This window comes from Gallinula chloropus (genome assembly GCF_964237585.1).
Source record: "Gallinula chloropus genome assembly, chromosome: 20".
In the NCBI taxonomy this organism is placed as follows: Eukaryota; Metazoa; Chordata; class Aves; order Gruiformes; family Rallidae; genus Gallinula; species Gallinula chloropus.
Window position 1 is genome coordinate 4,833,451 of NC_140105.1, and position 24,247 is coordinate 4,857,697.

At 50.0% G+C, this 24,247-nt stretch overlaps 1 protein-coding gene across 1 annotated transcript in view; it reads right to left on the reverse strand.

The window, feature by feature from the left end:
- The window catches only part of HID1 (HID1 domain containing), a gene marked incomplete at its 3' end in the record, with an annotated part of 28,241 nt that overhangs the window by 2,431 nt on the left and 1,563 nt on the right, over positions 1–24,247 (reverse strand). Inside the window, exons 2-15 of the mRNA XM_084273550.1 lie at positions 18,308–18,457; positions 15,899–16,069; positions 13,088–13,201; positions 10,245–10,351; positions 9,655–9,771; positions 8,822–9,044; positions 8,380–8,436; positions 8,130–8,270; positions 7,624–7,714; positions 6,843–6,994; positions 5,516–5,594; positions 4,717–4,881; positions 3,059–3,286; positions 2,472–2,605 (exon numbers count right to left, since the gene is read on the reverse strand). Of these exons, the coding sequence (XP_084129676.1) occupies positions 2,472–2,605; positions 3,059–3,286; positions 4,717–4,881; positions 5,516–5,594; positions 6,843–6,994; positions 7,624–7,714; positions 8,130–8,270; positions 8,380–8,436; positions 8,822–9,044; positions 9,655–9,771; positions 10,245–10,351; positions 13,088–13,201; positions 15,899–16,069; positions 18,308–18,457 (1,929 nt within the window). The remainder of the gene's footprint in view (positions 1–2,471; positions 2,606–3,058; positions 3,287–4,716; positions 4,882–5,515; positions 5,595–6,842; positions 6,995–7,623; positions 7,715–8,129; positions 8,271–8,379; positions 8,437–8,821; positions 9,045–9,654; positions 9,772–10,244; positions 10,352–13,087; positions 13,202–15,898; positions 16,070–18,307; positions 18,458–24,247) is intronic.

A 24,247-nucleotide genomic window follows, 5' to 3' on the forward strand; every position in this document is an offset into this window, starting at 1 on the left:
AGCGAGCGTTTCTCCAAGTGTGAGCTCTCAGAGGCTCCTACTTAACAACCCCTGTCCTTTAAGAAACAACATACTCATACCCCCAAACACAAACACCATCACTAGTCACTTTTTGGAAAGCTCTGGTCAGAAGCCCAAGATCCAATTCTCACAATATTCTTCTCATCATCCATCTGTTTCCATTTCTCTTATACAGGAGATATTACTAACACCCTGGCTTTCCATATCCATGGTGGGAAGGAAATAACCCTTTAAAATCAGGATCAAACTCTGCATGAGGTAAAACCCAGAGAGGCTTTTTCCTTTTGCAACACCCCCCAAAATATTCATTACTACAACCTAGAGCTGACTTTTCCACAGCACTTCCTTCCACCAGCCATCCTGCACCTCCACGTGCATGGACTAATTCTCACACCGCCTTCACAACCAGTAACAGCAGGCTTGGGGCAGAGCTGGGCTGCAATCCACTGGAAGCTGACAGGGCTGCACAAGTCCTTTTCCAGCCAGGACAAAGCTCAAGCCAGCTGCTGGACACAAAGATGTAATGACACCTGACTGTGTTTCACAGGCTGCTGGAAGGAGGAAACCTTTCTTCTGCAAGTTCTCACTTCATGACATAATTAAGGGCATGCTTAAGACATCATCCTGCTGACCACGGGGCCTCCATCTGGTGCCAGGGAAGGACAAGGAAAACTGGTCTTGGCATATTCAAGAATTCTGTTCCAGTTTATTGAAAGCCTAAGCAGCAATAATGTTTTGCAGTGTTTGCAGCTACAACCTTATCGTTTGGCCTGTTCAGCTTCAGTGCCGTGTCATCACCAAGCTTCTAAAAATAAAATTTATAAAAACATAAACCCCACTGATTTGCTTCAGATGACCCCACCATCTTCCCCTTTCCTCCTCCTCCCTCTCCCACAGCCCTTGCCCCCCTCACAGCTGCCAGCCAGCTGACACACAGAGGAGAGGCAAACTGGAGTTGCCCTGAAAGAGGAAAGCTGGTGAGCATTTCATGGGACACTTTCAAAATAGTTATGACTGACAGAGGGAGAACATTACAACAGATAAAGGAAGGAAATTAAATCAGTCATAAGGGTGGGTATCCTAAAATTTATCAAGTATCTCTTATTAATTCATATTAACTCAGTAGACTGAAACCAGAAAGAAGCCAATGTTCAAACAGTCTGAAACACCACAGTCCCTGGAGACAGGTGTGTGCTACCTAAAGCACTGTGTGATAGCAGTGATGATTCTCCCCATGGCATCTCCCACACCCACTGCTTTACCACCCTTCACCCCTGTCTGCTTTTTGGTCCCACCCCACAAACATTCAGCCAGGCAAATAGCATTGCTGGAGCCAGGTGGGACAGCTAATGGGGCTGGCTGGCTGAGCCCAAAGGCCCACATGCACACACATGGGCAGAACAAGCAGAGAGGATCAGGATGTAAGGGTGGAATACATCAGCCCACTCCACTAGATTGTGATGCCTTTGCAAACATCCCCCATTTGGACCCTGATTCTGCAGTAGTGTCCCAGCCAAAAGCATCAGAGTCCATGAAAAAATGCACCATCCCATCCCAACTCATCACCTCCTGCCCAGTTTGCTCCACACCTGGTGAGAGCTGATGTGTCAATTTGGCCATTTCAGAGAAAACTAAGAGAGGAAAAGCTGGGAAAGTCACATCTCTCACCATGGAACAGCTGTGTCTCCCTGTGCACACACAGAGCGAGCCTGAGGCAGCACCAGGTGTGCAAGTGTGGCCTTGCTGAAGGAGGAAAGGACATGCAGGACAGCCCTCATAAAACACTTCCTACAACTGGGCAGGAAAGGCTGCAGACTGAGGAGTTAACAGAGAGCAATAAAAAAGATTACTGCTCCATTGAAATTGGAAAACAGGAGTTTTATAGCTCCTGATAGGAGAGACTAACAAATGCCAGGAGACATTGCCACTGGAGCCCAGGAAGCCAGTGCAGCCTTGGTTCACAGACCACAAAGCCTCTATCTCCAGTATGTGGCCAAGCAGCTGCCAATCTTAAGGACAGCATCAAAGCCAAGCCTTCATGGGGACATGTTTTTCACTACACCAGAAGGTTCTGTTAGAGCTCTCCATCCCAGAAAGGAGGGAGAGGAAAACCAAGCAGCAGTCAGAACCCGAGTTGAAAGCCTCTGCATCAGGAATACATCCCTTTGCAATTACACACTGGCTGCTCTATCAGCAGCTTTCAAGGTGGAGAAAGCTCACTCCTCTGGTGTCCCAGCTCTTGTGTCACTAGCACAAACATGAAACACCCAAGATGACGCAACAGTACATCTGAACCACGGTGTTTTCCAGCACAGCATGCATGAGTGTATTGCCTCTAACGAGATGCCTTTCTTCAGGGGGCCAACCAGACCTCTCCTAAAGCCCCCAATTTTAGCTCATTCCACACCAAGCCCTAGAGCTTCCCTACACACCTGAACGTCCAGCCTTACCCCGCTCCAGGGCTCCCCATCGCTCACAGCTGAGGACAAGTTACCCTCCGGTGGAGGCTGTGAAGGCTCAGGCTCCAAGGAACGCATGGTCCCATCCTCTGACACCTGTGACTTCTCTGTGAGCTTGTCAATTCCTGTGTTCAAAAGGGAAAAGGCTCAGGAATGTGTGAACTAAATACACTGAAAAGCAGGGGCTGGTTCTTCTCTGCCCTAACATGCCCAGGCCCTGTGCATCTGCTGGCATCTGAAACAGTCTCCTTTCACCAGAAGAGGCATCACCCCAAGGAGTTCCCAAGAGGAACACGGGTTCACACACGGATGTAGTTAAAACCAAGGCAATAGGTCAAGATTAGGACAAAAGGCCATGTGGACACAAAGTCTGAGAGGAGAGAACCTGAAGGCGGTTTACTTTGACTTGTTTGTGATCAGCTTGGGCAAACTGATCTGGAACTGAGACTGAGAGGCAGCAAGCTATTCACAGACGTAAACTCTTAATCTCTCCCACGCCCATCGCAAGGGTGAGTCTCCACTGTATCTCACAGAGAAAACAAACCTCTCTCCTGTTACAAAGGTAAACTAAAGCTGACCTGGAGTAGCCACCAAACTGGTCTTCAGCGTCCCGGGTTCAGCAGGGGCAGCAGGACGTGATCCTTCCATGGAGACCCCATCCTGGGAGTTGGTGCGAGAAATGGGCTCGGGAGGCTTCTTCCTGCGCTGCAGCCCCTTCTGGATGGACTGCGAGTCCGTGGGCAGGTTGGCCAGCTGGTGAAAGACGTTCCGCTTGCGGATAACAGCGTAGACCAGATTGGAGTTCCCTGGGGAACCACAGCAACAAAAATGAGCAGGGAAAGGGAGATTTGAAGAGCTCTGTCAATGCAGGACATCGCACTGGGTACATGAAGCATCACAGAATCACAAGGTTGGAAGAGACCTTGAAGATCATCAAGTTCAACCATTCCCATCCTAAGCTAAACCATATCCCTAAGTACCTCATCTACCCTTTATTTGAACACATCCAGGGAAGGTGACTCAGGCCCCTCCCTGGGCAGCCTGTTCCAGGCCCTGACAACTCTTTCAGTAAAAAATTCTTTTCTAATATCCAATCTAAACCTGCCCTAGCCCAGCTTAGTGCCATTTCATCACTGTGGAGACCCTACAAGCTCAGAGAGCCATGCTTCCCACCCACGAAGGCCAATGGTACAAGGGAGAAAGAGCAGAGTTCAGTATCCTCTTGTCCATTACTAAGTACAGGAAATTCAGTTAGATCCTTCTTAGGTTGCAAGGCTGGCAAGAAATGGCTTAGAAACTGGCATTCAAACAGATGAGAAGAAAAAGGACATTTTAAACCACATATGAACATCTATTTTGAAGAAAAACGGTTGTTAACCAATATTCAGCATTTCTCCATCTTCAGAAGAGCTCACAAATCAAATTAAGGACATTCCATTTCAGGAGAAATAGGCTGGAAACAGGAATGCCATAAAGCCAGAATTCTTACTGCCTGCAAGGTGGCAGAGAATGGAATGAAACCATCCCCTAAACACACATCACAGCCACAAAGGCTGGCTTAGGACCTGACAGCCATCACTTGATAGATTTCCATTAGGAAGGCAGAACAGCCACTCTTGATCTGCAGATTTAAAGGAAAACATTACATTTTGAGCAGGGAGCAATAAGTGCTCCTAACAGGTTAAGGGACCTCACTCTTATTTCCCTGAGGTAAAGGACTGTCACAATTTTACAATGGAAAGGATAAGGCATTTCCTGGAAAGGCAGCAAGTGCTAGAGCTTTGTTTGGATAGCAGCTGTTTGGTCTTCAGCTCCAGAGACCTGCCAGAGCAGAACTGAGGGGCATTGTTAAGTGTTTAAGGAGGGAGGTGGAAGTTGCTCTGTGTCCTGACCTACATGTGAGCAGTTTCACAGCTGCATCCAGCCTGTCTCAAGCACTACACACTCACTTTCCCTTCTCCTTCACCTCTACACATCTTACCTTCTGGTCTGCAGGAGGCTGAGGTTATGGTGATAATTAGCTGCCAGCTCATTTTGCTCTAACCCAGCCTCTGGGTCAGAACCCAACACTGATTGCCTGCTAACCGAACTTCTCAATCCTCAGCAAGTCTCCATGTAGCTGCTTTCTACTCTCCTCCCCTTCTCTCATCAGTTTGGACTTTCTCTGAAGTTCCAGATTATGTTCTCATGGACTAAACCAGTGCAAACCCATGAAATACAGCAGTTGGTCTCTTACCATCAAACTGGTACTGAATGATGTTGTTGAAAACTTCCAGCAAGAAGAAAACGAGATGGTGGTTCTGGACAGCAGAGAACAGGAACCAAGTGGTGGAAAAAGCCTCCAGGAGATGCAGTAACTTGTTAGCAGCCACCATGGAGAGAGACTTCAGGTATGGAGACACTGGAGAAGACAAACAAATGAGAACTGGATAAAGAACCAAGGTGTATGTGAATAAACAAAAAACACAACTAGAGGTGCTGCTCTTACCACCTTCCCACCCTGCACAGAATTCTTGGAAAGCCTCATGGAATAGCTGACCCCAACAGGGTTCCACAGAAACATTTCCAAATAGGTACTGTCTAGTAAAAGCAGGATTTTCTGGTTTTTGAGAGGCTTGTGTAGTTCTACACAGGTAACAACGTTTCTGGCATGCCTCCCAAAAAGCTGACACAACTGAAGTCACCTGGACATGCACTGAGCCCAAAGGAAGCCACTGCCACTGCGAGGAGGTGGCACTCCCTGCTGGAAAACGCACAGCACTGCCAGCCACCTTCTCCAGGCAGCCAGGCAAGTGTTTTTCTGCCACCTAAAAGGGGTCTCCAGGGACTCTGCTGTCCCACCCTCTGCCCCAGCTGCCCCAGCCCAGCAATAACTCACAGGCAGGTCTGATCTGCAGCTGGCACCTCCAGCACAGACTGGAAAGGATCAGCTTCCAGCAGCATTCACTGACACTGGTAGGTGGCACAGGGAGAGGGGAGTGAGAGCAGCCAGGGGCCTCTCTGGGTGGTGGTTTCACACCCCACACAGCACTTACCATTCACAACGATGGTGAGCAGGCAGTCGAAGAGAGGCTGCAGCCGCTGGTGCCCACTGGTTATGATCTTGTGAAAGACCTATAGTAAGGAAGGAGTTCTTAAGCAAGGTAGCACCTCACTGAAAGCACCCTCTCAACCAAAACCAGTGCCACCCCCACACTAATCACTTCCTGACACCATTCCTTCCTAGGCAGGGCCCTGCACACTCCACAATTACCCAGGTGGGGAAGGCTGCTCTCGCTGCAGACTTGCACTCCAGGAGTACAAGCTTTCATTTACCAGGAATCCTTTGGGGATGTGATTAGGGCTTTACAATATTGCAAACAGAAACTGACTGTGAGCTGTTCCAAGATGCACAAGCAGCCTAAGGCAAAAATAAACCACCAGGAGGGAAGAAACATCTTCATCTCCAATGGATTTTGACTCTGAACCCTAATGAGAGCTGCTTGAAATGCCATAGAACTGATCATTTCACATTGGATTTTAGCACAAACTTCTAACTCAAATGTTTGTCCTATTTTTCATATCCTCAGACATGGAAAGATCCAACTGCCTCACAACAAGCTCAGTCACTCCTAATCTCTGCCTTCCCACCTCTAGCTGGCATGCCTGTAAAGAAGACCTGCAGCATAACAAAAATACAGAGATGATCTAAGGTTAGTGGAATGTAATAGCACAAGCATAGCATCAGGAACAGTTCTGCTGGGCACATTTCTTCCTGCTCCTGTAATGGGAATGTCCTTTAGGAGGTCTGTCAGAGGCTGCTGAGGGATATTTCTCTGGCAAAGAGCACTAAAGTGACATGAGGGAACCACCCGTGGCTGGTAGCACAAAACACACAGCTGCTTGCAGGCAGGATTGCAGCCCTCAGCACTACAGACTGAAGGATGAATGAAACCCTGCAGCAACCCAAAGCTGTAGGGTTGAGCTTGGTATCACCACTGTTCCCATTCTGACAGATGTGCTCCATGCAACTCTGGTTACTTGGGACAGAGCCAGCAGCGCAGCCAGATCTCCTGCCTCCCCCTCCTGCCATCAAGTCTGGCAGAGACCACACACCCATCCCACTCATGCCAGTCCCAGAGTCCTTTAGACACCAGTGCAGCACCACCCAGATGGAACTGCATCTCCTGCATATGTCCCCACACCAGCCACATCACCTCAGGTTAACAGTGTGCAAAGATCCCACCAGTGCCTGGGTGCCTCCCGTGCACCTTCTAACTACTTAGTGGGCTGCCAATCTAGGAAGGATGAGTATATTGAGAGGAAGCAGCATATTAATTTGTGGAGACATGAAACAGGAGTTAGGAGGGACACTATACTCACTATGATGAGCAGATCTGCATGTGTCCCTGTGAAGACAGGGATGTCCATAGGCACTCGTACAGAGTAGGGCTTGTTCAATCGAACCCCAAAGTTACGCTCCCCACTGAGAAGCAGGAGGATAAACACCCCAATGTGCATCAAGCCCACTCGTGCTGCAGAAGGAAACAAAATGAAAACTCCACAGATCACAGCGAAGCCAGTGAACTGGTAAAGACAGGAGGGCAGTGAGGAGAGAGGAGAGAACTATGGGACTGAAAGAAAAACTCCACAGACCACACCATCCTGATAGGAGACATCCCAGAGCTCCCTCCACTGCCAGTACCAGTGTCCTTCCCAAGCACATCCATGGGGCCAGTACAGAGTCACAGAATCATAGGGGTTGGAAGGGACCTCCAGAGATCATGGGGTCCAACCCCCCTGCCAAAGCAGCTCCCCAGCTCATATTGCACAGGTCGGTGTCCAGATGGGTCTGGAATATCTCCAGAGAAGGAGACTCCACACCCCCTGGGCAGCCTGTCCCAGGGCTCTGTCACCTTCACTGTGAAAAAGTCCTTCCACATGTTGGTGCAGAACATTAGGTCTTGGACAGATCATATTTTATTTCATTATGTTCTATCACTGTAGCAAGAACTATCTGCCTACTTCTTCCCACTACCCAGTGATGGGGTTATGCCTAATTTATACCCAAGGCAAGGGTTGACTACTTCCTAGAAAGGGTAAACCTCTTCCTAGCTCACTGTCAAGCACAGATCATCCCAAATATTGAAAATAACCTACTTACACTGGTCTGCTCTGGCATCATTGAGAAAATACAAGATTGGGACAAGGATATCCAGAACATCGCTGCTCTTCAGCACAAAGAAGAGGAATTTCTGGAATAAAGGGAAGGATTTCAGGCAATCATGAGCATATTTGGTTTTTTGCACCATCCTTAGGCCTCAAGCCAGGTAGCCTCAAACTAATTATCTCTCCAGAATATCAGCAAGGCTGGTATATGCACCAGCTCTTCAACTCCAGTGTTACTTGTAGAGTTGTTATAACATCTACTCCTGCATTTACCTCCAGCACTGACCTTCAGGAGCTGCAGCCTCTCTCACAAGCTCTCCCTGGAGCCAGACCCACAGCACCAACCCCAGCAGGGAGCAGTGCTGCTGCCCTGAGTGTCACAGAGTCACTGGTAACCACCTGCCCACAGCTCATCACCAGGGCTTGCTCCAGCCACAGCCACACCAGGCTCTGGCACACAGTCAAGGTGTGACAAAGCTCAAGGAGAAGCTGATCCCCCACCTTATTGAAGTCACAGAGCTTCCAGAATAGGACAAGGAGTTCTTGATGGAATTGGATCTTCTTGGCAGAGTTTGGCAGGTAGGTCTGGACCAGCGGGTTTGATAACAAGCGGGCCACTCCTTTCAGGATGAACTGGAAATCCTGCAGACAGGTGAGGAAGAGCCTGGGGTGGGTGTGAGGCTAATGCAATCAGCATTAATTCAGACAGGAAATAGTCAGGATAGGAGCACCTCCTGTCCTGCAGAGTTACCTCCTCCCGGTGTATTCTTGAGAGGTAATTCACAAACAGATTGTCTGGTCCGGGAGGCTGCGTTCAAAAACAAAGGAGTGCAATGCTTACTGGCAGTAAGGTCATCTCAGGAAGCCAAAGCAAAGGGAGCCAGAGCTGCTGGCTCCAGGGACTAATGTCTCTCAGCTTTCCCCTCTGAAAGGTCCAATTTTAAATGCCAGGAGACAAAGCACCTCAGGGAACAGCAAAGACAGGGGCTTTTCACTCACATGCTCCCGATTCAAGTCAGTGACCAAAACCTTGTGGTTTGGCCATCTAGAGCTACAGGGAAGAAGCAAGAGAGAGCAGTCTGCGAGGGGAGGAGCGGTGCTGAGCCCTACAGGTCAACATTCAAGGCAAGCTGGTGTAAGAGGGCCACAGGGACTTGAGGAGAGCAGCAAATACAGGCGCCAGTGCCACTCACATCCACGTCATCCATGGCCGTGCCAGTGGTCGTGCCATCCACGGTGGGACTTGAACTGGTGGAGCTGTCGTAGTCCAAAGTGACAATGAGCACCTGGGCTGCCTCTTCCACCAGCGGCTCGCGGTAGTCGGAGAACAGCAGGTGGTTGTAGGGGATCCCGTAACCCACCGGGTCGTAGGCACAGACGACGTTCAGGAGCGAGGTGAAGAGTGGGAGCGCATGTCTGGGGAGGAGTAAACCTTCTCAGAGGGCAGAAGCAGGGAGTAAAAGGTGCTGCCTTGGGGAGGGACAGACATCTCTTCCCCACAAGAGCATGGGGGTCAAGACAGAACACAAGGGAAGGTGAAAAGAGCCACGTGGACTCCCAGAGGAACCCTGTGCAGCAATGTGATAAAGGGGACAGGACCTCAAAGCTCTCCAGACCCTGCAAAGACAAAACTGCCTGCCTTCAGCCTGCACTGAGCCTCCCCCAGATAAGCAACTGCCACCTGAAAGTCCCAGAGGGGAGAGTGTCACTAGAGGGCAGCCTTCATGCACCAGCACAAGCCACCCGCCACCACCCCCACGAGGGAACGGAGTCTGGCACTTCCCACAGGAAGGGATCAATCCTGCACCGGACTCCAGCGAGCACCGAGCTCAGTCTCTCCTTTTGCTGCCGAGGAGAGATCCCAACGGGGCATGTGTAAGATGAGGACAAAGAGAAAGGACAACAGCCCCTAGGTGTTGGAGGATGCAAGTCCTGTGCAACCCCCCCCCCCATTACCAACACAATCCATGGAGAAATCTTGAAGACATTTCTTCCCCTGGTCCCACCCTTCACCCTTCACCCTCACCTGTTCTCTGTAGAGCAGAAGAATTGCACCCAGGGGTTGGTGTTGCTGCTGTCCGAGGAGGGAGGCAGATACATGGCCTCAGAGAAACAGGTCAGCAGCAGTTTGAGCAGCTCTGTCCTGAAAGAAGAGAAGAAGCAGCCAAGGTCTGGAGCCATTCAGGAGCAGGGACTGGATGCAAGAGGCACAATCACCACACCACCACATAAGGCAGGCTCAGTCCCAGCTCAAAAGCCTTCCCCACAGGCAGCTAAGCCCATTTTATTTCATAAGCAATGCTGCTGTCACTGGTGCAAAGCTCAGCAGAATTGCTGCCTTATGAGAAAGAAACACAGTACAGAGCTCTTCTGCATCTCCAAAGCAGCAATGTTTTGCCAGATCCTGTTGCAGACACTCTGACTCCCATATCATACTACAAAATGCTACTCAAAATGTCAGCTGGGTTTTTTCCTTTGTTGACAGTCCTGTTAGCTCAGAAAGGAGCAAGGGGAAAGCTTTTTGGGAATCACAGACATCCAAGGAGGCAAGGAGAACCCATCTCCCCCTCTCCTGAGCCCAGTTTCCTTCTCTTCTGCTTTTGCAGACCCCCTTACCTATTCAAGTCATGGATGTAGTTAGGCTGTGGGGAATGTGCAAAGCCCACTCCTGCCTCCCAGATGTACTCACAGCTGTCAATGGAGTGAATGTCTTCTGCTGTGTCCTGTGGGAGAAGCAACAGGTTGGGCCCCAGAAGGCAAGAGCAAGAGTTGGCACCAATAATGGTGTCCAAGGCAGTTCAGCCACTCTCCTCAGTAGTAGCAAAGAAACCAGCAGAGAAGCATCCAAACACTCAGACTGCACCCAGGGAGCACCCCTAACAGAGGGCCTCTCATCTTCAACAGGTACTGAGCACTATGCAGAATGTGGCCCCTCCTCTAGCACACTAAGGTGCAATGTTAGCCACCTTCACTGGGAAGGGCCACCAAGGAATCCAAAATCCATTCTGTTCTCATCACTGGATGCATCACCACCTCCTCCTCTCCCTTCCTCTGCATCTCATGTGACACAGCCCAGGTCAGGGCTTTTCCTCTGCAGTTCCAGAGCAGCACACAGGGGTTCAGTCCTGCTCAACACCCCAAGCCTATCTCAGAGCATGTTACACTGAGCTTACCTGCAGAACAGTGACTCACAATGGGGCAGCACCCCAAAGGCAGGAGAAATTAACCCTCATTTCTAATAGAAGTTGATAGGGCTGTGACTTGCAGCAAATGCAATATGTTATTTCTCCTAGTGAGAACCCTCCCAGTCTCCTGACAGCTGCTGGCATGACTCCCAACCTCTTGCTTTGCAAGCTGAGGAGATGGACCACAGCAGTTTGCCCTTCTCTGTCATGGTCAGTCAGGTCAGGGCTGAAGCAGCTTTGCAGAGAGCAGCAGGCAGTTAAAATCACCTGTTGACCCTGCAGGAATTATGAGGAGCAAGGGCCCAGGTGAACATGTTTGCATCAAGTGCACTTGGCACACTTTGGCTGTCTCTTCTTTTGAGGTTTAATTAAGCAGGTTCTACCACCTGCCTTTCTGCCTCTCTGCACTTGGGGAAAGCAGATCAGAGCCTGTTTCTAATTGCTCTGGGTTCCCACTGCACAACTTCCTTCCCTTCCTCCCTCCCACAAAGGCACTGACCTCAGGACAGCAAAGGCTTGAGGGCAACCAAGATGCACTTATCACCCCAACCACGACTCCCACAAAACCAGTACGCTGACAGCAATTACTGGTGACACAAAAGCAACTGCTCACCAAGCTCCTCAGGACAATTCTTGCTGAGAGTGGAGTGCCAAAGAGCTCCCTCCACACCCAAGTCTTGAACATCTCCTGGCAGGCATGGGCTTCATGGGAAGAAACACAATTAAACCCACCAACCTGCTCCTGCTGCCTGTCAGCCTGTCACTAAGCAGGAACACAAGGAGGAGACAGCATGTCACCAGTCATCATTATAGCAGTTGTCCAGGTTCAAAAAGCAGGTTCTGATGTCTTCAAAGACCTCAGCTTTTGTAAGTGATAAAACACATTTACACAGGCACTGTGTGTGATGGGGGGGGAGGGGGGGGCAGGCAATTTCCATCCACAATTCCAGGGCTGACTTCAATTCCAAGGCAAACAGCAAAAGAGTACAGGTCACTCCTGGGATTCCTTTGCCCATTCCTTCCCACCTCTTCCTCTTCATCCTTACTCAATTCTGCTTCAGCAACTGTCCACCACCACCTGTATCTCTGGGGCCACACGCTGTTCTGCCACGAGCAGGAGGTGGTTGTACCCATCTCTGCTTTTCACCTGCAGTCAGACTCAAGCACACAGGTCTGACAGCCAGGCAGAGGCTGCAGGCAGCAGCAGGCAGCTAACAATGAGGAACATAAAGCCTTCACAGTCCCATCATCTAATACAACAACTTGCCCAGAGCCCTGGAAAGCCAGGCTGGCTTCTGCAAAGAACAAAATAAATGCATTTTTAAAAATCACAGGGAGGTTGAGGAGGGTCTCCCAGGTAAAAGTGTTGTCACCCTCACTCCTGTAATCCATCCCAAGTGACAGCACTCGACAAGTCCATGGCTTTCAGCCACGCTCTCACTTACTCTTAGCACACACCCAAGTGTCCCTTCAGCCTCAGGTGGCAGGTTGCAATCCTGTTTCTACTCCCCAGAAACTTCAAGCAAGCAAATAAGTACTCAGGTTTGTCAGGGAACTTTGCAGCCAAATACACAGTAGTTTAGCACATTCATCTTTAATTAATTTAACAGTTATACCAAAAGGAGGGCCACCACTTTTGTTTATAGACTGGACCTACAAGCAATCCCACTGAGTCATCAGTGGGGAGAGAGAAGAGAGGAGGGAGGGAGATGCACCAGAATCTGTCCTTGGCACACCTGGTAGGATATACCCACTTCAGGGAACTCCTCTGAAGTAAAGAGAGTCACCATAAGGATCAGAACACATCTGTCTTTGCTGCAATGATACAAAGAGGGAGAGGAGGTGGAAAGTTACAACAGAGACCATCTACTCAGATCTATTCAGATCTTAGCACCAGAGATCAGGCACACAGCTGCTTCCTGCCCTAGCTGCACCAAATTGCCTGGGAAAGGAACTAAGTGCTAAAGGTCTCTGCTCCACTGGCAGCAACAAAAGAGTGGTTGTTTGCCAGCACAACCACCTTCTCCTGAGGGGAGAGCTGTAGTGTGGGGTAATTACTGGCCACTCCAGCTGAGACTCACCCAGCTGCCTCAGAACATCTGTTTTAGAAGGCACAAACACCTCACAATGAACCCAAAGCGTCGACCAATACTAATCACTGCGCATCCAAGCTCAGTGACTCCCAATTTCACCTGCCTGCAGGTTTGCTGGGATCTTCCAGGGTACCATGAAGCTAATCCACCTGCAGGCAGGTGACCTCCCAGCTGAACTTACCACCGTGCTCCTGCGGTGGCTCTGCACAGTGAAATCGGGGCAGAAGAGCAGATCAGCCACAGCGAGGAGCAGCGACTCCGCCAGCGGCCGGGCGTTCTCATCATCCTCATCTCCCTGCAGCAGGAAACATGGAGGAGTATGGTCAGCCCAGGGGTAGCAAAGAGCATGCAGCAGCACTGCTGTAACACAGCAAGAGAAGATGCATTCCCCAAGAACGTGCAGGGAGGCAAGAGGTTACACAGCAGCAAGAGGGAGAAACACACAGAACCCAGCCAGTTCCACACACCCCTCTAGAAGGTGATGGCTAAACAGGAATGAGGATTTTAATGACACCAACCTGAGCAGATAGAGGCCTAAATATGTTGGGGAAACACAGGAGTGGCATTGGATCTTGCCACATGTTGATGCTTGACTTACTGAAGACGAAAGGAAAGAGAATCTTTCACAGAAGAGAGGGGTTTATGGTCACAAAGGAAGGTGATGTGGATGGTGCACAGAGACAGCAATAGGAAGCAGCCAGATAAAGTGTACATCTGCTCCAGGTCCTGCATGGGCTGCCCAGAAGTGGAAGTGACAGAACCCAGAGAGGCTGTGTGCATCGTGCAAGGGGCCACTTCAGCCTGCCACAGCAAAGCAAGCATGACAGCAGAGGGGATTTGGGCATCTCCAGCATTCAAAGCAATCACTGGAAGCATGCATGGCTACTCCTCTGCAGCCGTTGCCACGGGAAACCTTGCCAGATCCTGCCTGTCACAGAGCATCCTGGATGGGAGGCCTTCCCCACCACACACTGGTGCTGGAGGGAGAGGCAGGGAGCAGGAATGGCAGGAGCTTATCTAGCTCAGCCAGGCCTCTGTCAGCCTGTGCACAACACAGGGCTCTTAAATCACTGCAGGCAGCTAATGGAGTTAATAGCCTGTGTGGCTCTGACGTCTGCCTGGGGACAGCAGGGAGACTGCCCTCAAGCAGATCCCGGATGTAAGGAGAGGCCCAGAGAGGGTGGCTGGAGCCAGCACAGCAAAGATGCTTTTAGTTGAGCTTACAGCCAAAGATGAAATGACAAGCACTAGGGCACAAGGGGATTTCTTTTCCCACAATGGCCTTTGCTGACATCACCTTGGCTGTCAGAGAAAAGCCCCTGCAGACTCTGGGTCCCATCACATCTGTGTTGGCACACAACAAACCAATACAGACCCCTTTACAGGAGGGAGGCACCTGCACTGCAGGAGCTTTGCCATCCATCACTACATTACAGAGATAGTTATGAATAGTCCAGGCTTCCTCTTCAGTTCCCAGAGAGAAATCAGCCTCCAAAGAGCAAAGCCACTTCCCATAGATTAGACGTGACCCGAGCTTCCCTAACATCTCAGGGCTTTATTTGTCATCCCCTGCCAGGAGCTCAGCCAGCCTTACAGCTGCTCTGCACATGGCTAAGTGATGGAGCACACTGAACCACAGCAGCTCCACTGGCACTCAGGAGACACAATGCAGCAGGAGGGCTCCCCAGCCTACCACACATGCACTGGCTGATCTCTTTAGGGTGACCCCACCACTCTAAGGCTGATAAACTCTCTTCCAGGTGCTGAACAAGGTGGAAAAAGAGTAGTAACAGCAGACTGGCTTGATCAGAGCATCAGGCACCCCATGTGTTCCTTCACAAAACAAGTCCCTCCATTGTTAAACCTCTCCAGCACTCTCTGGCCCCTGCAGGGATGAAAGGATGGACAACCACCACCCTCAGAATCACACAGATGACACAACAGAGCAGGGCTAACAAAGACATTCCTTTCCACCACCTAGAACTTCTCCTTGAAGTGGCCTCAGGCAAAAGAGATTAGAGGTGACAGGCAGAGACAGCACAAGGTGCAAAGTTTGTACTGTACCAACCCCTGCCAACCCTTTCTAATCATCCCCAAAGACACTGCAGTACTCAACATTCAGGGGAAACCTCACTCTTCGTTCTGCTGACCTGCAGATTCAGAAACTCATAGGAGAGGGCTCTCTATGAACAGAGCAGGCAGCTGCTGAAGGAGCAAGCAGGCAAATAGGTAGTCCTGGCCTAACTCAACTGTGTTTCCAACACTTTCTCCTCTTTGCAGGGGATCCTAAAGCACTTTCACCCTGTTGCAGTGAGAAACACAGAAGAGCAGTGTCTGCTCTCCAGACAGAGAAATGCAGGGAGGTTCAGAGACTCCCCTGAGGTTATACACATCACCAGCAGAGCCAGAAACAGTACCTAATTCTTCAGCCACCCTTGACCAGTTGTGGGCTTCACCACCAGGCAAGGCCCCTGGTTAAACTGTATCCCTCTCAGCTTATAAGCAGTGTATTGAGTCATGATGCTGAGGGCTTCTCTGGCAGCCATTGCTTCAAATGTGACATTGTAAAATGAGCAGAAATGACACCCTAGTTCAGCTTGACTAGACTCTTAAATCAACTTTAATTAATGGAACAAGGTCATTTCAGTTGAAGAAAGTCATACAGCCTTTAGTATCACTCTCATGTTCATTCCAATTCACACCTGGAGAAGCCTTCCCTCACACAACCAGTGGTCTCCTACAGCTACACACACCCAAGTGAAGTATCCAGATAAGACAGCAACCTGTGCTCAACAAAGCAGCTGAGGGTGACAGGAAGAACAGCGAGGAAAAAGGTAAAAGGAAAAAGGAAAGGAAAAAAAAAAAAAACAACTTAGAAGGTGCCACCTAAATTATGACTGGAATACAGATGCTCCCAAATGCACACAGGGTCTCCCCTGCTGCAGCCTCCCCTTCACCCTCCAGAAAGAAGAATAAGTGCCAAGAGACAGACCCCTCCTCGGCCAGCCCCAGGGACAGTTGACCAGAAGAAGCCTCTCCAGTCTGGGTCCTCGAAGATGTAAGGCAGGATGCGGGTGAGGAGCCGGCAGCAGTTCAAGACGATTTGCCTCTCCTTCTCTGTGTGGCAGCCACTCTCTGCTCCCTGCACCAGCTTCTCCACAGCCTGAAGGAAACAAAACCAAGGCAAGTAGCATTAGCCTGGACACAAGTTAGAAAAAGTTGGGCAGGTCTGTCTTGCTTGGTAACACCCCCCAGACCTATAAGCAGTTCTCAGAGCCTATTTTCTCTGAGTTCAACTGTGCAGGCACTGCTGCTGTTTGAAAAGCTGCAGAAATAGGGTTAGTGATCTTAAACAGACCTTCTTGAATTCCTGCTACCCCACTGCAAGGGACTTCACATGCCAGGGCTCACCCATGCAAGCACACGCGTCGTGCCACGTGAGCCAGGAGGCCCCTTCCAGCCGTGCTCCCGACACCTCGCGCTGCACTGAGCAGAGCGGGTTACCCAGCCACATCGAGTACACAAGACACAGGCAGACCCAGGGCAGCAGCACTGTGCTGGCTGGGCTGAGGCACTGCCAGGGGGAGACTGCACAGAAAGGCACAGAGATCTGTATGTGTGCCTGCAGCAGGGACCTGACTCAGGGGCTGGGAGCTAAGCTGCTGCCTGCGACTATTGAGTGTAGGGATACAGCTTCCAGCAGAATCTGTCCAGCTCCTGCTGCTGCAGAGGTTGGTGATCCAGGTTTCCCACACTCATCCTGTGAACAGGACAGTTGGGAAAGCAGCTCTTTTCTCTCTTGGAAAGAGATTCTGGGCTGAGCCCCTACAGTCCATCCAATCGGTGCTGAAGCTGCCAACACAGTCACTGAGTTCTTCAGAACAGGACATAGGTCTTGCAACCACAGACAGCCTCAGAAGGCAGCAACAGGAGGTTTTACCCACAGAACAAGGCAGCTCCTTCACCCAGCAGTTGCACACAGTTGCTTTTGCTCCCTGATCCCATGGGGAAATGGTGGGGAATGAAAGCTAAAAGCTTTAGCAAGGATTCACCTTGCTGCTTTTTAATTCATGAGGTCCTGTGTCCCTGGTTATTTCACACCAGACCATCTGAGGCACTGACTGCTACCCTAACTCATTGCCCTAATGGGTATTGAAATGTTGTTTGTGTAGTCTCAGTCTGTGCACACAGTACTCTGTGACTGAGCTTAACTGTTTCTTCAGGCACAGAGATGACTCTGTACAGCCTGAGTCTCTAGGCATGGCTGCAAATGACATTTCAGCTGATGGCAGGACCCTCAGCCTGGAAAAAGCACTGCAGGAGTCTGCAGGCTCCTCTGACCCTCATGTCCCAAGGTCTAGGGCTCCTGGATGAACAGCCTGGCAGTCACCAGGTCTCCAACATGTCTGTTTCCAGGAGGGAGAACAGCCCATATTTTAGTCTTGGTTTGGGGGAAAAGCAGACCCAGAGTCAAAGGGCTATGTAGTCAGCACAGGTCTCCTCAGCCCTTCTTGATTCCCAGGCTGCTGACTGCCAGAAGCCAAAAGACAGCACTAGCAAAGAACCATTCCAATTTTCCTCATTTTTATATTCTTCTCTCTCAAGTATCCATTACAGGCACCTGCCTGAGGCACATTTCCCAGTCAGCACTACCTTCAGTATGATTCAGTAGATCTCAATAACACCTTGTAGAGCAGGAAAGAAAAACAGGACAGCAACAGACAGTCAGGAAAATGCCATTCCACAAACTCAAGGCTACTCTGCATGGATCAAACCAAGAGCATTACTAACACCTGCCCTTTCCCAGGCAGAGTAAGTCTTGGGCTGTTGCTCACCAGCTTGACAATTTGCCAAACCTGGCAGAGTAGGAAACGTGACTCAATGTCCCTTGTGCTCCACACAAGGACGTGATAACACCATCAGGGATGTTCTGATGTCACAGCAGAAGGAAGAGGAGTCTTAAGATCTCCTTTGAACTTCACCCTGGCCCTTGTACAGTACCTCCACATCCCTCTGGGATCTAGCAGCTTGCAGCCAGACTGACGCATGGTGAGGAGCAATTAGCTGCAGAGAAGGAATCAATGTACCAGCCTCCCCACAAAGATGCAGCCTTAGTACAAAGTTGCTTGAGCTGGAAGCAGTTTATATAGCAGGAAAGACCCAGAGGGTAGAGTGAAACATGGGAAAGGGACAAAAGGCTCCAAGGTGAGCAAATGCCAGCTGCAGTCTGTGCTAACCCAAGAGAAGAAGGACTGAGAGTTGGGATCAGGAGAAGACAGGGACAAGGAAGCACATCACGTGGTACAAGGAAATAATATGGTACCTGTCTCCCCTTGGGCTCCAGATCCAGGGACAGCCCCTGCTGGCAGGGCACCAAGGAACAGGACAGCACTGATCTTACCTTATAACACAAAGTGGCCAGGTTTGAAGGTGATTCTTCTCTCACTGCTCGGATCTCTGCAGCTGGTACAAGGGCAAAGACATCCTGCACAGAAGTTGCTGTGTCTGCCCAGAACTGGTCCCAGAAGGCATCATCTGTTGCCTCCACGGGCTGTGGAGAAACAAACATGGTTACAGAATCAGAACTACCATTCCACAAAGTCCAAACATCAGCAAGTAGGCCTGGTTTGGGGGTGGGACCAGGCACAGAAGAGGTTCAATAAAACATACTGGCACTGTACCTCAAACTCTGTCACCAGGGCTTTGGCTGATGTGATCTCCCAAACAGAGCATTCCCTCAGCAAGCATGGGAGTAGCAAGACATTTATCCAACCAACTGCATCAGACTGGGACCCCTCAAGTCTTTCACAGAGTCACACCATACGTGAGGCCTCCTGCCTGTCTGCAACCTAGGGCGTGTTCTACAAGATCTTTACCAGCACACGTGAGCCAGACGGTTCTCCTGTGCTCTGTCACCTTCAGAACAAGCCAAGGATGCCCTGGAATTGCTTCTACTGTAACCAAAGCCTCAAGGAAGCAATCAGGGACTAACATTAGGGCATGAAAAGACCCACAGAACTGGCAGACCCACCCCAAAGCACTTACAGATGCACTGAAATTGATCTTTCCAAATCAAATATTTATAGGGAACTGGGCTCAGTGCAGCTGGTTGCTGCCAAGGCTTCGTTCTTAAAAAGCACTAAGTGTGCAATTCAAAGAGGAAGGTGGAAGGAGGAGGCTGAGATGCTAAAAAAGCAATCCACCCCAGAGCTGTGCCCTGAGAAGCCCACCCCCGTGCCTGGAAATACACCTCTCCCCTTTACCCTTTCTGGCTCTGTGGGTGCAGACAAACCCCTCTTACCAGCTCCATTGTCCCCATTTCACAGTAAGAGAACAAGGACTGTCCTCAAGCCTACCCTGAGACCCCTCTGCTAAGGATGCTGGCCACAAAGATGGTCTGTTTCCCAGGCTGCAGCTGGAAAGACAGACAGCTCAGTAGAAATCAGGACATCGATTATGACAACCTGGGTGTCAGGTAACATGCAGCTGAACCAAGCAGACTGGACCATGCTTTGCCCTTTACAGCTCTGTAGAGACAGAGCAGTGCTGGCCAGTCAAGGTGAGTCAGTGCCTCCAAACCTGTTGAAGCCCAGTGATGACCTGCCGCTCCCAAAAGGTGACAATGCCAGCACTGTTTGCTGAACAGGAAGGCATCTCAGGCATCCAAAGTCCTGAGCTCCAAATAATCAGGAAAACTAATCTAAAACTGAGCATGGCTCTTCACATGTAAACGTTGATACTTGACAAGAGATAAGCATTGCCCAGACAAGGCTGGGAGGGCTCAGCCAGCCCAAGGGTCTTGCTCCAGGAGCAGGATAAATGCCCATGTATTTATGCTGACCGACGTAAAAGAGACAGATCCATGATTTCAGACAGAAGAGTTCCCAGAGGAGCTTCCCCAGCTGTGCCAAGGCATAGTGGCACCCTCAGCAAGTTGGAAGAGCCTGAGCCATCCCACCCTTTGGTGTGGGGCAAGGGGGAACCTCCTGCCCGCTACGTACAGTGGGGCTAAAGCAAACAGCAGCTCTCACTAACTCCTACAATCAGCATGGTGGGTGTGTCTACCATATCAGAAAGGGGCAAAACCTCATCTATGTGTTTAATTTAAACAATTAAACTCCTGCCCACTCCCAGCTCTGCTGAATTTGGCAGAAAACCTCCCCAGCTCTGTGCTGTTTCCAGGTGCAGTCAAGACGCGGCTCCGAGGAGAAAAGCCCATTCACAGCTCTACACCCAGAGCTGTATTTCCCCCTCTGCTATCGCCCCCTGAATTAGGAGCCAGAGTCTGCTAGCAGGTGATCTGTCACTACCACCCAAAGGCCAAAAAGCAAGAAGGGCGGGCAGGCAGCCCACCCCCAAACTGGTACAGCAGGTTACTGCCCTGCAGCTCTCTTCCTTAACGCCCCAGTGCCAGAGAGGCCACTTACTGCTTGTCCTGGTCCTTCCAGCCATGCAAAGAATCAGCCTAAGCAACTCCCCATTCTTTAATATCAAAAACAGGAGGAAAAAAAAAAACCCAAACCACAAACAAACAAAAATAAACCAAAACCCCCAAGTGGTTAGGCACCTTCTTAAACTCTGCTCTTGTGCTGAAACACTCTTTATTTCATCACCTGGCCACCAAAGCCAGTTCCCTGCAAACCCAAGGCAAGAGCAGCTTTTTTCCCCAGCAGCTTTTTTCCCCTAACCAGTCAGGATCACAGCTCCTCAGAGGGATCTGCAGGAACAGGCAAGTGCTTACAGCCTGACTTTGAGCTCCCTGAGCATGCAAAGGTGCTGTGCTCTCTGTAACCCGGGCATGAAACGCTTGAATGGAAGCAATGCTATTTTGCCAATCTCATCTCTAATAACACTCCTCAGAAAGAGCCAAGCCTTTGGAAATCCCATCTATGTGGTGCTCAAAACATCCTACACCCTCTTTCCAACCACGTACCACAACCGCAGGTACAACTGCCACGTGTACCCACTGGCTGCCCGCCACAGCCACTCCCACTGACAACAGCGAGCAGCAATTGCTGCTAATTGGAGATCATGCATAAATAATGGGCTCACTCTCATCTGGAGGGGAAGGAGAAAACCATCTCCCTTCAGCAGACACTGATCCCTTTACCTCTCCCTAGCCTGAGGCCTCCTCAGAGGTGGAACACAGCCGCTATTTTACAGATGGTTCTGCAAGACGGAGTGAAGAACACAGATGGCAACTAAAGTGACATGGAGGTAGAGAAGCAGAGCAGCAATTACCTGAGCTGCAGCCACATTAATCTCGTGGCTGCCATCTTGGCAAGCAGACTACACTAAAACACCCACCGTTTCATTTTTAATAGCTGCACCAAGTCAGCTCCTCGTCCAACAGATGGTATCCCGTGTACAATCCTGGGACATGGATTCAGTACTGAGTCACTCACAGCCCCTCTGTTTTAATTAACAGCCTGGATCATGACGCTGCTCCATCCACATGATATTCATCTCCTTGATAGAACATTACTGGATGGTTTTAAGCTGATTGTATTATGCACAGAGCATCTCCGGGGATCTCAATATCCATTTCCTCACGCTGAGCTCAACAACAGCCTGTACCCAGCTCACAGAGAAGGGAAATACAGAAAGCTGGAACAGTCTTGTTCACCAGCCACAGGTATCTCCATTTGGAAACGTCAAGATTTAGTTACAAGTGTTGGTACAGCACACGCTGCAGTAACAAATCCCACAGCACCTCAGCTAGCTTCCACAGTGCTCTAACCACATGAGCTCATGAGGAGCGGGATCCTCCGCAGCACTGCCGTGAGCTGAGGCCACTTCAGATCCTCCTGATCAGCACAGATGTGTCCTCTCTTGGTGAAGGAGCTGCAGCATGCAAATAGGAAAGAGCCTGATGTACCTTGGGGTCAACCAGCTCTGCAGCAGCAGTGCTGGAAGAACGAGAACTTCATCACTGCCACGAGAATCAAGGGATCAGTCAACATCACTCTGCAAACACAACCAGCACATCTGGAGGGCAGAGGAAGTTCCCAACCCCAGGTGCTCCACGGCAGAGGCTGCTGAAGTTACAGAGCTTGCTGCCTGAACCAAGCCCTCCACACCAAAAGGAAGAGATGATGTAGCACAGCAGGCAGAGCTGAGGTGACATGAGATCTCAGAGTGAAGGAGGGAGACTTCTGCCTTCAGTTCATCCAGGCAAGGTGCAAAGACCTCCCACCTGGCCCCACAAAGACAGAACTCGCCCGACTGGACACCTCCAGTCTTTATTTCCCAATAGTTACAAATGTTGGGTTTCAGGTTCTGTAGCACACCACACACACGTGCTGTAGGAGCCAGAAAAGGAAGATGCTTGCTTTGCAAGTATCTTGCCACTTAGTGAACAGAGAATCACAGCCCTGAACAGGCAATCCCCAGGCAAACAGGATACGCACGGGAAACGGGAAAACAGAGTTGAGCTGACCACAGCCTATAAACAGGAAAAGGTCCCAAGGCAAGCTCAGCTCATACCTAACAGCAGCGTGCTCCTTCCCACCCCAAATGATGCAGAGCTGTGGAGTGTAATGACCACAAAGCCACTCACATGGCACTTGATGGAGCTCCCAGAGATCAGGCAACCCTGCAGGGCCGTGGATTGGGCTGAGACAAGTCCTGCACCTTCACAGTGCCTGTTTGTGAGCCACTGTGTGAAAGGCAAGCCTGAGGACAGATTTATTCCAAACATTACTAACTACCAAGATTTCACCTCTGCTACCAAAGGCAGCAGCAGCTCCACACAGATTTCAGCAGAGACACGTGGCAAAGGAAACTGGAAAACGGGATCTGTGGAAGTCTGGCAGGGAAAGCCTAAGACAAGACAAACTCAGCTGGGTGAAGTGTTAGACAGCTTTGCTTTTAAAACAACTTTGCTTTTGATCTACCTGGATACTTGAATCAAGCTTGAATGCTACCTGAAACAGGCTACGAGAAACAGACCTCTCTCTAAGCACACAGACTTGTATCAGGCTCAAATTAACAGCCTGCTGCACTGCTGCACTTGCACATCAGGGATAAAGGAAGGGCTGGTGTTTGATCCTCCCTGTCTCTTTAAAAGCACACACACAGCTAGCATCAAAATCTAACAAGCTGGTTCACGAGATCAAAATTTCTTATCTTCCAGTTGGCTGCTTGCAGAAATCATTTAATCTCCAACTGCCTGAGAAAAGAAAGTGTGTTTCCCCAGCAGCTGTGACTCCCAGCTCCAGCTCCCTGCTCTGCCATCGACTGGCTGCCATCCCCACAGTCTCACTGCCCCTTCACCTGTTAAGTAGGCAGCGTTTTCATAGGCAATTTGGGAGGGCTCACCTATTCTCTGTGATAAAGCACACCTGGGTTAATATGAAAAGGGTGGGCCCTGCCCATTTACAGGTGTGCCATGGAACTCAATATATATTTATCATGTAAAATGCTTGGTTTGACTTTCAAGTGCTGGGCTCCACGTATGCTACAAGCATTCAAATGTTCTGCTCTTACAGATTTTTTTATCTGTTTTTAAATGTTCACAGGGGAACACTCATTCTTTAATTAATAAAAGCCTGGATATTAGAGAATTTTTTTTTTAAGAAAAAAAATCTCACTTCAGTGCCAACTCTGCACCTTCACCAGTGAGTGAACAAGGCTTTCTGCTAAACCACTCCCTTCCATGAGAGCCGTAGGAAACACCACACAGTGCATTACTAAGCTCACGTTTTCATGTTACCCACGATCCATCCAGCTACCTAATGCCAGAGGAGAAGGAAAGGAGACAGGCTGCTGAGAAAAGCAAAGCATGGTTGGAGCTAATAGCTGTGGAGTAGGGATTTGACTCCGCCTGTTACTGCAGCCTGGCTTTCAATCCAGGGTCTCAGGGAGTGGGAGGTTACAGAGAGGTTGCTGCTGGTATGAGCTTAGAAGGCTCCAGGAGAGCCCAGTCACGCATCCTGCACAAGCAAACACCGGTGCCCTTCTACAGTATGTAAATATGGGAGTGCCAACACTCCACCTTTTTTCCACATGGCAGTTAGTCTCACCTAGACCACAAAGACGTAAAATGAAATCCAGCCAAGAATGAAGCTTTTTCTCCTTCCTTTATTTGGGGGCCCAGTGAACCTTCTGCCATTACACACGTCGATAAACCCAGGGAGGGGAGCACCCTCTTCTTGGCTGGCGATCTGAAGGATTGCCTCATACAGGATTTTCTTTGTGAGCAGCAGACTGAGAAGATCCCTACAGCTAACACAGGCACTGAGAAGCCAGGCTTAACTTTATTTTTTCACAATCTCATTTTCTAAGCATGTTTCCCTGTGGAGGACAGGCAGTCCAAAGCTGAAGGCACTCTGAATTATTT